Here is a 17,778-nt window from a genome sequence, read left to right on the forward strand (position 1 = left end):
TAGCTTGGAAACTAAGGTGTTGAATTTATTATGTACTTCTAAGCAGGAACATTTCAAGGGCAATCCTCCAGTCATGCTCCATGATCTTTATTTATCATTCATGTTTGTTGGCATTTGTCAAGTTCAGAGGCACAAAAAATAATTTTTGTTCTCTAAAATATAATTTAGTTTAGCCCCATATTTTACAGAAGAAAAAACTTATGTGTTAGAGGTCAGGAACTTGCCCAAAGTTACACATCACTTTTTTTTTTTTTTGCTGAGGCAATTGGGGTTAAGTGACTTGCCCAGGGTCTCACAGCCAGGAAGTGTTAAGTGTCGTCTGAGGCCGGATTGAGTTTAGGTCCTCCTGACTTCAAGGCTGGTGTCCTTTCCACTGCACCACCTAGCTGCTGCCCCACGCATTACTTTCGCCTTCAAAGTGGAGCAACTAAAAATGGGACAGATTCATAAGGATCTGGAGTTGATACACTTGTCTAGAAATTTTTGCAAGATATAATTGCTAAATGAACATAAAAGCTCATATTCAGTATCTCCGAAATCCTAGAAAGAACTTTTGCATTTTTGCTTTTGTTCGCAATCTAATTGTTTCATCTGACCTCGTTAGCTTTTACCAAGACCTTAGCATCGGTGAAGTCTCTTAGGAACAGAACAATAAGCTTTTTCCATTTTTTACCATGGAGCGCTGCTTTAACGAACTAATAGCTTCTTTGGGTATAGGGCATTGGTTAAAGAAGTCGTCTGCAAACGGGCTTTGTCCCAAACGTGATGATCCAGTCTAACTTCTAACATTTCACCCTAATGTGTCCCGATGGCTGATAACCATCAGTAAATGAATTATCAACTAGGTATTAAATGAATGGTTATAACAAGTTGTATTCAGCCGCGCAAAAAGTGGCTTTATGAGACTTGGGGGTGGGATTAGTGCTATTCCATTTCAGCGCTACATTAGCTGAACAACAAAACAGCACAGAAAATAGGTCAGGGTTCGAAGAAACAGTTCTATAACATTCAAGGCTGCGCAACGTTTTTTATAGGCACAACTGGCGTGCTCGCGTCACTACGGGCGTGATGACGCCATGCGCGCGACCGCTTTCGGGGCGCTTGCGCAGTTCGGGAAAGGTCGTCCGAGTGACCGGCTCAGGGGGTGAAAGGAGCCGTCGCCATGTTGTCAGTTGCCGCTCGTTCGGGCCCTTTCGCCCCAGTCCTTTCAGCCACATCCCGCACGGTGGTGGGTCCTCTGCGGCCGCTGGTGCAGGCCTCGGTGGTGCCCGCCCCGGAGCCTCCCGTGTTGGATTTGAAGCGGTCCCGCCTGTGCCACGAGTCCTTGAGCGGGCAGGCCGCAGGCCGGCAGCTTGTCGCCAAAGTCAGCCTCTTCGGTGAGTGGAGGGCGGGGAGGAGAAGAGACTCGGGGAAAGCAAAGCAAAGGGGCTGCGCCGAGCGGGGAAGGGCTCTCCTGTGGGGCCGAGGGAGGGAGCTGCGGCTGTTTCCAGGATCCGGGACCCCCCACTTCCGGAATCAAGGGGCGCCCAGGCCGAGTGGAGGCTGAAGGACCTGGGGGAGGGAAGGGACATTCCTCCCCTCGCTGCAGCAGAGGTCTGCTGTGCCCTGTCCTTGAACCCTGGTCAGTCCTTCCCCTCCTGGGACTTCGGTGAAAGGTGACCTCCCCACCCCCACCCTGGAACTTTTTGGATTAGCTGGCGTTTCTCTAGAGATAGGGAATAGTGATGATGTTAACTCACTTTTGAAGTTTTACACAATTATCTCCTTTACTTCCACAGCCCTTTACGTAGTAAGTGTATTAAATGTTGTTTTTATAGATAAAGAGATTGAAATTCCAAAAAGTGAAGTGACATCATAGATTTATAGAGCTAGAAGGGATCTTAGGTACAATGTAATCCGATACTGTCCTGTAATAATAATTGAGGAAATTGAGGCCCCTGTAGGTTACATGATTTGCTCAAGGTCACTCTGGGATGGGAGTAAGCTCTGAGCAAAATTTGAACCCAAGTCTTTTGAGTCTGTTCTCTTTCTGCTGCACAGTGCTGACCATGCTCGTGTTATTAGTGTGTAGCAGAGCCATATTGGAGATCACTTACTTCATTTTAAATTTAGTGTCTCATATTTTGAGTTAATTACAAGTTTTGGAGGGGAAGTTTGGTTCAGGAAAGTGACTCCATTACCAAGGTGATTGTTCTAAGATCCCACTCTGTTTTATCTCTAGGTGGAATATTATTGAACATGTTGTATGGTACTCTAGTTCTCACTTAGGTGGGGATTTCCTAAGTTTTTTCTGCTCCTAGTTTTTATGTGACCTTGGGATATATAGGTATGTAAATCAAGCATTTATTGATAATCAGTTTCACAACTCCCCCATTCAGTTCAGATACTCCATTATGGGGTCATGACCCACAGTTTAAGAAACTGGTACTTGGGTCCTACACTTGGTAATTGCCCTTTAGCAATTAGGAGATTTAGGGCAAAAAGACCTTGTTAGAGGCGAGTCTTGGAGCTCATTGACAGCTTTTTACCGATAGGATAACTAAAGTTCAGAAAAGTTAGATTACTTGTTGAAGGTCACATGACTTGGTGCATAAAATATTTACACCATATTGCTGTCTCCTAAATGTGGAGGAAGAAAGAAAATGAAGATACAAAGAAGGAAAAAAGTGGAAGTTAACCCTTAAAGGGGACTTGTATTTTATTTACTTTGTTGGAAATACTTTTACTTGTGATGGGAAAATAATACTTAGTCAATATCTTCTATCATTGAAGCCTCCAATTTGCAATATAATATTACTTTTAACTTCAAAATGCAATCTGTAGTGTTGCAGATACTTGGTAGATTACCCAAACATAGCAATTTAGAATTTACAAAGTGCTTTATTTTTGCCCTGTTTTGATCATAACATCTCTGTGGGTCAAGCATTACCATTTTACTTATGAATAACCAGGATCAGAGATTGTGATTTTTTTTTTTCTTGGATTCATATCTTGTAAAAATGTAGACCCAGGAATCATCTCAATTTTAGTGTTCTTTCCACCCAAGTTATAATTGGAAAACTGATTCCTAGATAGAATTGTGGACTGAAAAGTATATTCTGATAATGGTGAAAGTCTTGATTTAAGGGAAGATAGTTCAAATGCTAACTTTAATATTCTATCCCTAATGCTAGGTGCAGGTGAAGCAAAAAGTACATTCTCTTTTTTTGAAGACTTTTACGTCCTATTGGTCTTTCTATAATATCTTATTTTCTTCAGTTGAAATGGAGTCAAGAAATGATAAATTTGCCACCTTGGAGTCAGGATGAAATAATTTAGTGCTTGAATTTTGAGGACAGGAACTATGTTAAGTTTCTTTTCCAAGTTTCTTTAAATTCAAATAAGAAATATACCTTTTAGTCAATTAAAAAAAAATTCTGATGTAATAAGAATTTTTTCTTCCCCTTCCCCCATTGGACAATTTTTAAAAAAGGATAACCATAATAAATAATTAAGCAAAATATTCCCACAGTGACCAAGTCCAAACATGTATCTTTTGGTCTTCATTTTAAGTCCATCATCTCTGAATTATTAGGAGGTGATTAGTGTACTTTATTTTGAGTCTTTTGAAATCATGTCTATTGTTGTTTTTCAATTGTGTCTAATTATTATGTGACACCTTCTCCTTCCCCCTTTGGAGATTTTCTTGGGAAAGATACTACAGTAATTTTTAATTTTTTTTCACCAGTTTATGTTACAGATGGAAGTAATTGAGGAAACAGGGTTTGTCCAGGAATACAGAGCTAGTTCCTAGGCTGGATTTGAACTCAGGTCTTCCTCACTCTAGGCCCAGAACTTTGTCATTTATTCATAGAGGTCTTCCCAGTTTCTTTTGAAACTGTCCATCTTATGGCATATTTTATTATATTCATATATCATATTTTGTTTAGCCATTTTCCAACAGATGAGTATCCTCTTAATTTACAGGTTTTTTTTTTTTTTTTTTTAACTATTCTCTTCAAAGTCCAGGTCTAGGACTGGGATAGTTGAACCAGAAACACTTTGGAAACTTAGTTCCATATTGCTTAGCTGAATGGCAAGATTAGTTCACAGCTCCACTAATAGTGCATTAATGTACCTGTTTTTCCAGTGCCCTCCTACATTTTTTCTTTTGTGAGTGAAATCTCAGACTTGCATTTTAAAAAATCATTAGCACTTTTAAACATTTTTACAATACAGTTTTTGAAAGTATGAATTTCTAATTTTGAAACCTGCCTGTTCATATCCTTGGCTATATATGTAGCTTTTGGAGAATGTATTCTTAGAAATTTGAATCAGATCCTTTTATTTTGAATATGAGACATTTTTCAAAGAAACTTGCTGCATTTGTTAATAAACCTGCACGGTTTTTGTGCAAAAACTTTAATTTTATATAGTCAAAAATGTCTCATTCTTTGATTCTCCTTTATACCCCATCCATATATTGAAAAAGTAATTTTGTCCTTTCTCTTCTGATTTGCTTCTCATGTCACCTTTTGTATCTAAGTCTTATATCCATTTATTATTTATCTTGATATATGATGTAAAATATTAGTCAATGCCTAATTTATGCCAGATTCACTTTTCTTTAGCTATTATATAAACAAGGTCAGTTGATTACTTAGTAATTTTAATCCAGAAGTGTCCATTTCAAAGTGCTGATAGGTTTTTGTTTTGTTTTATTATAGGAATTTTATTTAATCCTGTCTTCTATTAGCAGAAATCACTTGTTTAAATGATTTTTTTTTCTTTTGGTTTGGACCGGTTATTTCATTTTGCCTGGGTAATTTCCAGTGAAAAATTGGTGCCAAGAAAACTCCCTCTATTAGTATACTTTTTAGCTCCTCTTTAATTTATAATCTTTGAAAACTGCCTAAACTTCTAACAGGTCTATGGTCAAAACCTTATAGTCAAAGCAGGTGGGGAGATTTGAATAAGGTCTTCTAAAATCAACATTCTGTCCTCTATCCCAAGCTTGTGTAGGATCATTTTCTTATTCTGGAATTTGCTTACATGCCTCCATCTGGAAAAATAATATAGTTATTTTTAGATAGATTCCACTAATTTCATTAGTCTTCCATTATAGGTAACTTTTTTTATGATTTGCACTTGGAAACTAAAGGAAAAACAGTTGAAATATATATTATACAGTGGTTTTGATTACTTGCAAAATAGTGTGAACTATATGAATTCTGGCATAGAGATTATTGTGATGGAAAGGAAGTAAGTTTTATAAGTAAAACATAGGGTATAGATTTTATATATATATGTATATAATATGTATATATAGTGTGAACTATATAAATTCTGGCATAGGGATTTTCATTGTGATGAAAAGAAGTTTTATGAGTAGAACATAGGGTATAGATTATTTAGAGTTGGAAGGAATCTAAGAGGTGTTATGATTTCCTCCTTTTATAGATCAGGCCCAAAGAGATTAGGTGCCTTGTTGAGGTCATATAAATACAGTAAATGTCAGGACCAGAATTGGGTATAATCTAACAATCTTTGGAAAAAAAATTTTTTCCTGTAAACAGAAGTGACTGAATAGATGAAATAAGATTTTTATATTTATTTTGGAGAACCTGCCAAGAGCTTCACTTTTTCTTAAACATATTTGAATATGGTACCAATAAATTTTTCATCAAGATTTGTTTCAGAGTAATTTTTAAGACAAAAGAATTTCTGTTAAAATTCTTTTAAATCATTCACTAATTATAAAAAGTATATAAAAAATATACTATACTATATACCTTAACAAGTTGGCTATTTTTGATAAGGCTGTTTCTATTTCATTCATCATTGATAATATTTGAAGTTAAAGTAGCACTAATTTCCATCTTAAAACACTCTACTTCCTCTGGACTCTGATTTATTATGCCTTGCCTATTTTGTGCATTGTAGTTCTTAAATTCTTCATGAATTCCCAATATGCTTGGGAATTTTAACATCATTTTCTTGGTATCCACCTTTGTTTCTCACTAGCTACAATATAGGTATATCTTTAATTTTGACATTTCTTGGCTATCCTTTACATTGCTTTTTGTTATTCATTCCTTGTGTATAAATTGTTACAGCTGCTAATGTTCACCTAGAGCTTCTTATTTACTTTTTGGATGGTCCTCAATTGCATTTCTGTATAGATTACAAGGTATTTCATAATTTGCCACCATACAACATTATTGGGAGAATATTGGTGTTAAAAATATGGACCTTTGTTATAGGGAGAAGCTGTCTTTGAATGCTTTACAAAAAGAAAAACCTTCAATTTCTTGTAAAATTGTATTCATAGGGTAGTCTTTTCTTGAAAAAAAGAATGTCAAAAATTCTTAGTTTTAGGTTTTTTTACAATTTGCATTATAAAGCCAGAGATGAGTTCAGTGCTAAAGAGTGGATGCTGGTGGCTAACAAATTGAATTTTTAAAATCTGAAATATTTAACAACAAAATATTGTTATTTTCAAAACATTTAATCTTTGCTTGAATTTGTTTTTTACTTTTAAAGATTGGCAGTCATATATGTGTATTTTATATATATGTACACAGACACAACTTTTCAGGGGTTTATCCAATATTCTTATAACTTTCTTTTTTATTTTGCAGCTCCTGCTTCTGTTCGTTATTCCCATACAGACGTCAAAGTTCCTGACTTCTCTGCCTATCGCCGAGCAGATGTGTTAGATAGCAAAAAATCTTCAAAAGATAGCAGTGAAAGTAGAAAAGGCTTCTCCTATTTGATAACTGCAACTACCACTGTAGGTGTTGCATATGCTGCTAAGAATATTGTCTCCCAGTTTGTCTCCAGCATGAGTGCTTCTGCTGATGTATTGGTCATGTCGAAAATTGAAATCAAGTTGTCAGATATTCCTGAAGGCAAGAATATGGCTTTTAAATGGAGAGGAAAACCACTGTTTGTACGTCACAGAACCCAGAAAGAAATAGAGCAAGAAGCTGCAGTGGATGTGTCACAGTTGAGAGACCCACAACATGATTTAGATCGTGTCAAGAAGCCTGAATGGGTTATACTGATAGGTGTCTGCACCCATCTTGGTTGTGTACCCATTGCAAATGCAGGTGATTTTGGTGGTTATTACTGTCCTTGTCATGGGTCACACTATGATGCATCTGGCAGAATCAGAAAAGGGCCTGCACCACTCAACCTTGAAGTTCCAGCATATGAATTCACCGGTAATGATCTAGTTATCGTTGGTTAAAGTACTGGACTCAGGTCATAGTTCCCTACAAATTTTTCATGTTTTCAGAAGAGTTCTTGAGAGATAATCTTAACATACTTCAAATTGGTTGATGTGAGAGATTCAAGTATTTCTGATAATGTATTGGAACACATTGATCTGAATTAAATAGTGAATACTTTCAAGTGTTTGCTTTTAATAAAACCACTGTTAAATATTGTTCTGTTGTCTATTTGTAAGGTTTTTTTTTCTTTGATAACTTTTGAATCAATTTGCATATAGGAGGATGAGAAGAGTGTATTCATTAGAAAAGAAATTGAAAGTTGACATTTATGTAACATGTCAGGACTCTGATCCTTATCATGGGTTAGGGAGTCAGTGGCAATTTAGGTAAGGTGTAAGCAACAGAAAGACTGTTAATGTAGGCTATTAAAGTGGCATTTTACCTATTGTGAATTTTGCCATCAGAGAACCAGTTGTGTCAGTGTAGCCTTATAATCTCTGTTGCTAGTGGATTAATCGCTCAAGATTAGTAATTCTGAGCTGTAAAGTGTCAAAGTGATCAAGTGTCAGCTTTGTTTGGCACCAATATAATGCCTCTTTGGGAGTGAGGAACTGTAAGGAGGGATGAACCATCATAGGTTAGGAAGCGAGTGATGGGATTTGGCCTGTGAATGGTTGCCGCCCTTCAAATCTTGGGTAATGGATCTAGTTCTTTCCCCACTGGAGAAAAATTGTGGGTTAAATTCATTCAATTATTAATTTTTTTTTTGAAAAGACTTTTCTAAGAACAACAAAGAACAAATAAAATTGATGCACGATAGATTTGATAGAGCACATAATCATAATCTGAACCTTAATTTCCAAAGCTATAAAATGTGGCCAATACTTTTTACACTAGCATATTGTGAGTAAAGCTCTTTGTGAAACTTAACTATAAAAATGCATGTCCAATCTTAAAGACCTACATATGTGGGCCTTCCCACCCCCACCCCCGCCCTTTAGGTTAGTGATATTTCAACATTTTTAAATGGAAAATGTAGCTTTTATCAGTTTTCCACTAGACACCTTGGATTTCCTGTAGATAATACAAATTAAACATGCCTAAGAACTATTTCCCTCTTCGTTTCTAATGTACTACCATCTTCTCAAACAACCAGATTGATAAATCCATAGTTGTCCTTGAAACTTCCTATTTCTGCATCACCCATATGAAGTCAGTCTCCAAGTCTTGGTCCATTTACTTCTGACATAACTAAATCTCTTTTTGATCCATGAGGCCACCATCCTAATTCAGATCTTGAAATCTAGTCTTTCCAACTCTTGCACACAATTGACAAAATCAAATTTTTAACATGTCACTTTAGTGTTTGGAAAGTGCCAGTGACTCTCCATTGTTTCTGATTAAAAAAAAAAAAATTAAGTCTGGCCTTTAAGACTCCCTACAGTCTGACCAATTAGATTTACCAGCTTTAATACACATTGCATTCTCTCCATCAGCAAGCATCTGTTAATCACTTACATTGTGCCAGAGGCTGTGAATACAAAGAACCATGAAATAGTCCCCACTTTCAAGACGCTTACAAATGTTACATAACCTCAACTGGTCCCTCACTACTTCAAGGCAGTGCTTTTATATATACCTAATTGACTCACAATTTCACTACAGTGGTTCAAAACTTTTCTCCTAAAACTTCTGTGGCTCTCTCCCTATCTTCTCGGGTGAGAATCTTGCCTTATATTTTACTGAAAAAAATAAAGGCTATTCACATCTCCCACTTCTCCCTCTTTATCATTGCCTATCATACAGATGCCTTCTGCCACCATCTCTTCCTTTACCCATCTCACAGGAGGTGGCCTTTTTTACAAGGCATGTCCTTTATGTGCAGAAGGGATACCCTTCAGTTGTGTCTTCAGCAGATTACCTCTCTATCATCCCCACTCTTTTACCTTCTCCACTGCCTATTGGCTGCTTCTACACTGCTTACAAACATGTCCATATCTGCCCCATCATCAAAACAATTTTTTTTTATTATAGCTTTTTATTTACGATATATGCATGGGTAATTTTTCAGCATTGACAATTGCAAAACCTTTTGTTCCAATTTTTCCCCTCCCCCCACCCCTTCCACCAGATGGCAGGTAGACCAATACGTGTTAAATATGTTAAAGTATATGCTAAAAACTATATGTATACATAGCCACACAGTTATTTTGCTGTACAAGAAGAATCGGACTTTGATGTAGTGTACAATTAACCTGTGAAGGAAATAAAAAATGCAGGTGGACAAAAATAGAGGGATTGGGAATTCTATGTAATGGTTCATAGTCATCTTCCAGAGTTCTTTCGCTGGGTGTAGCTGGTTCAGTTCATTACTGCTCTGTTGGAACTGATTTGGTTCATCTCATTGCTGGTGATGGCCACGTCCATCAGAATTGATCATCATATAGTGTCATTGTTGAAGTATATAATGATCTGGTCCTGCTCATTTCACTCATCATCAGTTCATGCAAACCTCTCCAGGCCTTTCTAAAATCATCCTGCTGGTCATTTCTTACAGAACAATAATATTCCATAACATATACCACAATTTTTTCAGCCATTCTCCAATTGATGGGCATCCACTCAGAAAAAAAACAACTCTTGATTCTTCCATCCCAGCCAATTATCCTATATTTTCTGGGTTTTGCTTATAAACTTCTTGAAAAGATTATGCAATAATTGCCTTCATTTTTTTTTTCTTATACTTTTTTTAGCCTGTATAATCCCTTATTCCATGAAACAACTCTCCAGAGTCACTGGTCATCCCACAATCGACAATTCAAATAGCCTTTTCCAATTTTCATATTTCTTGACCTCTGCAGCTTTGACATGTCACCCTCTTGATGCTCTCTTTCGAGGTTTTCATGATAATGTTGCTCTTTTCTTGCTCTTCTCTTAGCTTTGACCTTTTCTCTGTCCTTTGCTGGGTCTTCCTCCAGATTGTAACTATGTGTCTCATTGGGCCCTCTCATGGCCCCTTTTATCTCCTACAATATTTCACTTGATCTTATCAGTTCCTATGGATTGTCATATCTACTTACTTAATCCTAACCTCTTTACTGATCTTTATCACATCTCTAATTGAGAACTGGACATCTAGAACTTGATATCTCAAAAACTTCTTTAACTCAACATGCCCAAAAATACCCTTTTCCAAACTTTGCTATTACTGTTCAGGGAACCAACGTGCTCCTAGTCCCACAGATTCACAATTTCCATGTCATCCTTAATTCCTCTCTCTCACTGCTCTCTTCTCCCTCTCCTCTCGTTTCCAAAAGGTAATTAATGTCTGTTGATTTTGCCTTTATAACATTTCAAATCTATCCTCTTCTCTCCTCTGACACTGCCATTATTTTAGTGATTCATATTAATTTCATTTCATTTGTATATTGTCCAAGATGAAGCTCTTGAGTAGATGCAAAATTGTCTTTAAAAAGATGATATTATTGGGCCTTTGAAAATAACAGGCCTAACATTTTCAGGATTAGAATATTAATATAACTTGTGCATAATTTTTACCATGCTCTGAGGTCTTTAGGTTGAAGGAAAGTATTTCAGATTTAAACATAGGTGTCATTTTTAGAAAAAAGGAAAACATAAATTATGAAGTTAGATGATTTTAGGATCTTAGATTGCTGAAGTTTGAATTATTTCCATTTCATTATGAATTCTTCCAACTTATAGTTTGACTTTTAAAGAATTTTAGGGTCAAAAGATTTATAGACCTATTTCCAATATCTTCAGTTACAAAGAATGATAATTATTTTCATCCTTTTGTCCTTTCTGTGTTCATTTCTCATGTTGGAAATGAGAATAGAAATCTGTCCAAATAAACCCAAGTACCCAGAAGATGACTGCTTCTTTGAGGTAGTGTGGTGAATGGATAAAACCAGCTCCCTTTTTGTGACAGGAAGGATTTGTGACAATTTTTTTCTGCTTTATTATTAGCTATTATTTATCAGATGCTGCAAGTATTCTATGTTGTTGTGTTGCACAAGATGTGAAGGCAAGGTTGCTTCTACCCTGTAGACTTAAGTGACCCTCAAATCAACAACAAATGAAATTTTTTTTCAAGTGCTTGCTACTACAAATAAGTACAAAATAGATTATTATAGTATGAAAATCTTTTGTTTATAGGACAAGGTTGCAATTAAGAAGGACTTCTAACAGTATTTCTATAATGCCTCTGATAATGACAAAGGTCCACTGAACAGAAAACCTACAGTAATGAACTATCCTTTTTATTTTGACACTGCTATTATCCTAAGTTGGGGCCAGTTTGAGTGCAGCAGACTGAATACATCTGGATTCTCTCTTGCTTATCTGATTACTTTTATATGAAAATCTTTTTAACTGAATATCTCTGACTTAGTAGTATCCAACCTACACACAACACTGAAGACTTCAGTTTCTTTCCTGCCATTTTCTTGATTTTCATGACCTCTACTTCTCTTATAGACCCTTAGCCTATTTTGTGTCATGGAACCTTTAACAACTAGGTAAAGTTTATGGACTCTTCAGAATAATCTTAAATATATAAAATCAACAATTGCATTGAATACAGTTAAAAATATTAAAAGAAAATAAATTCATGGGCTTGAAGTTAATTGGACTCTAGTTGCTGGCCCTGGTATCTGGCCTTGGTGGCCCACTCTTGTAATCCTTTCTACTGGGGAACCTGAAGTTGGTGTCTTACTTGTGTTGTAGAATTCTGAGTGGAAGTAGACTAGCTAATTCAGCTGCTTGTCTACTTCTATTGTCCCTTCATCCTCACCCCATGATGGGCAATCTATTTCTTGTTATTGAGTCAGTTTAATCGTGTTCAACTCTTCATGACTCCACTGGGGTTATCCAGCAAATATTGGAACAACAAACAGAGTAAAGTGACTTGACCAGATCACATAACTAGTAATTGAGGCCAGATTTGAACTCAGGAAGAGGTGTCTTTCTGACTTCAGATTCTGACTCTATCTACTACTCCACCTAAGGGCCCTGCCAATATACCTGAGGGCCAAAACAGCCCATGTCAGAAAAATGGAACACGTTACAGGCCCAGATGCTGATGAACAAGATCAACATGGTCAACATGGAGACCTAATCTAACAACACCACTACCATAAAACCCCTGTGAACTAGGATAATTCTTTATTCTCTCTTTTCCTTCCTCTGAGTTTTTAAGACAACATATAATGAACAGTTGGAAGAGTAAATAAAGCATTTATATTGATATATACATATATGTTCTTAAGCAAACTGCTGAATATGAAAATTTTATATAAGCAACAGAATTAGTTTGCTCTAAAAGAATTCTTTGCATTATAGAAGGGTTCATATAGTTTAAATAGCCAGCTCCTCAAAAATATTTGGAAACTACTCTCTCACTTTTCCTCTGAAGCATTTTTAATAAGATTCAATTTGCACCATTTAGAAGTTTCAAAAAATTTAAAGATATATCAATAGCATTCAAATATTTAGAAATTACATATATTATGGAAAATGCTGATTTTGGTTGCGCTATATTCAACCTCTAATCTGTGACTCACAAATTTAAAAGCTTCAGAAAACTCCAGAAGTGCAGCTTTAAAATTTTTTATTATTATAAATTTAATCAAACAGCATTTCAGGATAAAAATAACTAAAAAGAAATATATATGAAATCATTAATTTCTGTTAATGTTTTATTTCTTGATTAATTTTTTATGCATTCATTGTCATATGTTTTTTTCCCCCCTAAGTTAAATTTAACAAGGTAGTAACATAATTGTCCTGCTGTGTAGTTCTCTGCATTTTATGTTTTTAATATTTTCAGAAAATTTCTTTTTTTTAATATTGTCAATCCCCACTAATTTATACTCTTCATTTCTATCAGAAGTCCTCCTTTGTAACAAATAAAGATAGACGATCAAAATGCATCCACATTGGCAGTGCCTGAAAATGTTTGTCTCATTCTGGACCTCTATCCATCATTTCTCTGCCAAGAGAAAACAGACATGTTTCATCACTGATTTTCTGAAGTGGTGATTGACCACTCTTGTTCAGTGGTCTTACAGCTTTCAAAGTTTTTTTTTTTTTTTTTTTACATTCTTGTGGTCATTGCATCCTTTGTTCATCTTATATCTTTTTCATTCTGCATCAGTTCACTCAAATCCCCCAAGTTTTTCTGAATCCTTCAAATTGTCATCTCTTGTTATAATTAATATTTTATTGTATTAATTTTTTTCTACCAAAAATGGAGCATTTTGAGTATTCACAGAAAAATGTGATACAAATACAAAATAGAGAGGTAATTTATTTCAATGGATAATAATTGAACTGAGGCAGCTAGATGGCACAATGGATAGAATATTGGGCATGGAGTCAGACCCGAATTCAAATGCAGCTTCAGATATTCGCTATCTTATGACACTGTGCAAGTCATTTAATTTCTGTTCACCTTAATCCACTGCAAAAAAAAATGGCAAATCATTCCAGTATCTTTGCCAGGAAATTTATGGTACAGAATCATGAAGAGTCAAATACAACTGAATAACTGAACAACAGAAAAATTGAACTGAATTCCATGGTACTACCACATTATCCTCCCATTTATTTTTAAAATATGAGAATTATTTGCCATTAAATACACACACACATATATATATATATACACACACACTCACACATACACACTTCTATTCCCTGTAAAACATTCATTCACCAGTGAATCCTGTCAAGTTTGATCCAGATGTGAAAATTATAAAGTGAACTTTAGGAAAAGATGATAAAGATAGTATATCCCAAAAGACAATTAAGTTCCTGGAAGTCAACAATATCATTTCATCTAATCTGTTTTTCCAGTTCTGTCACAATAGGTATTACATATGTGTGTTTGCATCTCATTATATACCATGTATAAACACTGTCTAGGTATATGATATAGATATTTTTATGGGCATCCATGAAGGGAAATAATTGCTAAAAACTGTGATTTGTTATATGGTTCATTGGACATTTGTTGAAAGTTAGAAATCCCCACAAATCTAAATTGATACTTGGAACTTAATATTCCAAGTTCATTTCAAGTTCTTTTTTCCAAATTTAATGGTAGCAACTTCTAAATTTTAATTATTTTAAAGTTGTTTAACAGCTTTTGACAAGCCAGCATGGTATAAGGACATAGAAATTGGTCCTGAAGTTAAGAGGACCTGGATTCAAGTTAATTCCACTGTACATACTATATAATTAGTCACAAGTCACTTAACCTCCCAGTGTCCAAAGCAACTCTCTACGGCTCTATGTAGACTCCTGAGTTTTCACATTTGGAATTCCTACACAGAAGAAATCACAGCTTCAGATCAAACCAAACCAAACAAAGCAAAACAGGTATTGATTGCGTGTTCGCTGTGCTGAGTAGCCTTTTATATTAGGCATCACAGGCAGATAAGAAGGGGAGAAAAGGTATTGTCCTGATCTTCAAGCAGATCAGATGCTAGCTAGTGAAAAACCAGCTTTCTTTCATGAAACAACAGGAACAATCAAAAAAGCAATGTAGTAAAATGCAAAGTGTAAATGCTGAAGAGAGGTAAAGTGGGATGTAGTTAACCAAGAAAGGCTTGCTTGGAAGCGTGGGTTAGAGAGGGAGCTTAAAGAAGTATGGGAATAGGTATGAATAGTTAGTCAACAGGAGGAGAGAACATTCTAAGAGTATTGTAATATTGACAGCAAAATGTCCATTGTGTTATCGCTTTGTAAGAGAAAGAAAAATAGTGAAATTGAATGAATAACATCATTTTTCTTAAGCTTGATAATATAGTCAGATATTGAATTATCTAAGGTCTTACCGTGATGTACCAGAATTGCTTTTCATTTGAAAATAGGGGGCACCAAGATTGGGAAGTTTAGTAGAAGGGAGAAAGGGTAATTCCATCTACTCCCTTTTTGCTTGTCTTCAGTATTGCTGATGTCTGAAGTAGTAGTAGTTCAGTTAAAGCATTTACCAGGTGCTCTTGCAGTGTCCTGAGGGGAATCTTTTACTTATAGGTTCCAGAATCTGTCCCTTTGTCACTTTTAAACATTAAATTCACTCTCAACCTTTAAGAAAAAAGAGGATTACAGGTTGTTTGATAGACATAAAAAAGATTATAGAGCAAAAGAACAAGGCAGAAAACTCCAAGAAGGAGAGTTTTACCAGCCAACACAATTGCTCCAGCAATTCAGGAGCTGATGGGCACTCAGTGTGGTTGTATATTGTAAATCACATTATTTAAGGAAAAAGGTGTATTTGTCATTTGTTCTTACCACTCACTTTATTCAGGCAAAATGGTGGTTCTTGGCAGTTCACTGGTCTGTTGAGTGAGAGGTTATCATATACCATCTTGCAAAAAGCAAGGATATTTAGTTTGAGGCAAAGCCTGCACTAAGCCCTCTAAAATCATAAAAGGAAGTGTATTGCAAACCAAAAAAGTTAAAAATGATAAAAATTAGATAAAGTAGAGGAAAAAGAAAAATTAATGGAAAGATTAAAAATACCAAGAACTTAAGCTTTGGATAAAAGCTTATGTTATATGATATTATAAACATAATATTATATATATATTGCACATCCATACATACACCCATATATACATGCACACACACACACACATCCATACATAAAAGGGCCACTTATCTTCTATCTTGTGCTCAATTGGTGATCCCATCATGAAGATGACTCTTAGATCTATATGTCACGGACATTTTGAACTAGATGTCCTATAGACATCACAAACTCAACATATCCAAAACAGAACTTATAACCTTTTCCTTTACTGACTTCCCTGGCTCATTATACTGTATCATCATCTTTCATTTTTCCTAGGTTATGAACCTTAGTATTATCTTTTTATTCCTCACACTCTTTCACCTTATACATTCAATCTGCAATTTTTTTTAACCTCCATACCATTTCTCACATCCACTTCCCTATTGCTATACACATAATCAACCACCTTAGTTTTGGTCCTTATCTCTTTTCACCTGAGGATTGCAATAACTTCCTAATTGGGCTCCCTGTCTCAAATCTCACTCCACTCCAAACCATCCTAAATACTTATCAAGAGGCAACCACAACTACATGAAATTTGTGTGAAAACTAGGTTTATTTCAAGAGAAATGAACATGCATATAGAACACAAAGAGTTCATAATCTACACAGAAAGTTGTATTTTTATAATAGTAGGACAAAGGGAAGATAAGAAAACACAAATTTCCTCCTAAAGGGGCACAGTATGGGAGGAAAAAAGGAGTCATAAAAGTGGAGAAAAGATAAAAATCTCTCCTGAAGGAGAAGAGCAAGATGATGGCAAAAGCAGCATTTTTTTCCTCTGTAAACTGAGGGACTAAGAAATGGGGGGTCTGCTTATGTACAAGGGTCCCAACTGGCTAAGCAGTTTCTCAGCCTCACCCAGACTGACTGATGCCTGTCCTGACTCCTAAGGACACATAGGGAGTCGAATTTGGGATACAAATAATACATTATGTCAGCTGGAAGTGGAGAGGGACTTTATCCATGACACATTCAGGGCCTCCTGTATGCTTTGGATCTAGTGTTTCTGGAAAATATAGAAACTCAAACAGAGAAGTTCAAGGAACCCTTTAATGTTCCTCAACAAGTTTCTCATGCTTTTCCTTAAGTACTTGTTTGACCATGTCATTTTTCTTCTCATTTAATTGCAGTGGCTTGGTCTTGCCTCTAGGTATGAGCTTTTTGTTGTTTTTAAAGTTGTTTCATCTGGCATAAATTGAACTTTCCAGCTTCACTATTCATTACTCTCCTTCACACATTCTATAGTGTAACCAAACTAGCCTTTTACTCCTTCTCATATAAGTGCTCTGTCTTCCATATCCATGCCTTTATATTGGTTGTTCCCCATATCTGGGATGCACTTCCCAGCTCTTTCCTCTTTATACAATCCCTTATTTCCTTCAAAATTCATCTCAAGCATCAGTTTTGGGAGGGAGGGAATCACATATGTGATTCCCTAAACTCCTAGTTCCCTCCCTTCCAAAACTAGTTTGTATTTATTTTTGTATTTATTCTACATATATTTTTTATGCATCAGTTGTTTCTTCCAATTGTTAGGGACAATTCCATTTTACTCTTTACTCTGATACCTAGCACCTAATAGGTATTTTGACATCAGCAGTTAACAGAGTGATAGGCTAGCATACATATGCCGATTTAGAGATGCATATAAAAATATTTTGGGAAATATATTTTGACTAGTTTAAAAAATCAGGATGGTTTAGTAGATACAGTAATAAACTAGGATTTAGGAGAGCTGGGGTTTGGTCCTAATTCTAATATAATCTAACTGCACAGCTCTGGGAAATCACATAACTTCTCTTTTCTTCATTTACAAATAAGGATAATTCCATTTTCCTGTCCACTGCACATGGTAGGTAGTTCTTCACTGCAACTTCACATGGTTATGAACATCAAATGAGGGATGTCTATGGAATTACTTTATAAAACATGAATGCTCTCTGCAAGGAGAGGGCATTCATT

At 35.7% G+C, this 17,778-nt stretch overlaps 1 protein-coding gene across 1 annotated transcript; it reads left to right on the plus strand.

Moving 5' to 3' along the window:
* The first annotated feature begins 1,104 nt into the window (after window positions 1-1,104).
* LOC127550666 (cytochrome b-c1 complex subunit Rieske, mitochondrial) lies at window positions 1,105-7,429 on the plus strand. Its single transcript, XM_051979777.1, has 2 exons — window positions 1,105-1,376; window positions 6,621-7,429. The coding sequence occupies exons 1-2, from the start codon at window positions 1,163-1,165 to the stop codon at window positions 7,229-7,231; spliced, it is 825 nt and encodes a 274-aa protein (XP_051835737.1). The 5' UTR covers window positions 1,105-1,162; the 3' UTR covers window positions 7,232-7,429.
* Window positions 7,430-17,778: the final 10,349 nt, after the last annotated feature.

The sequence above is a fragment of the Antechinus flavipes genome, chromosome 2, assembly GCF_016432865.1.
Source record: "Antechinus flavipes isolate AdamAnt ecotype Samford, QLD, Australia chromosome 2, AdamAnt_v2, whole genome shotgun sequence".
NCBI classification, from domain to species: domain Eukaryota; kingdom Metazoa; phylum Chordata; class Mammalia; order Dasyuromorphia; family Dasyuridae; genus Antechinus; species Antechinus flavipes.

Bases quoted from the DNA above. Each gene is read 5' to 3' on its own strand.
- LOC127550666 (XM_051979777.1), top strand. From the start codon at position 1,163: ATGTTGTCAGTTGCCGCTCGTTCGGGCCCTTTCGCCCCAGTCCTTTCA. The intron at 1,377-6,620 runs GTGAGTGGAGGG...TTTATTTTGCAG, and splicing joins CGCCAAAGTCAGCCTCTTCG to CTCCTGCTTCTGTTCGTTAT.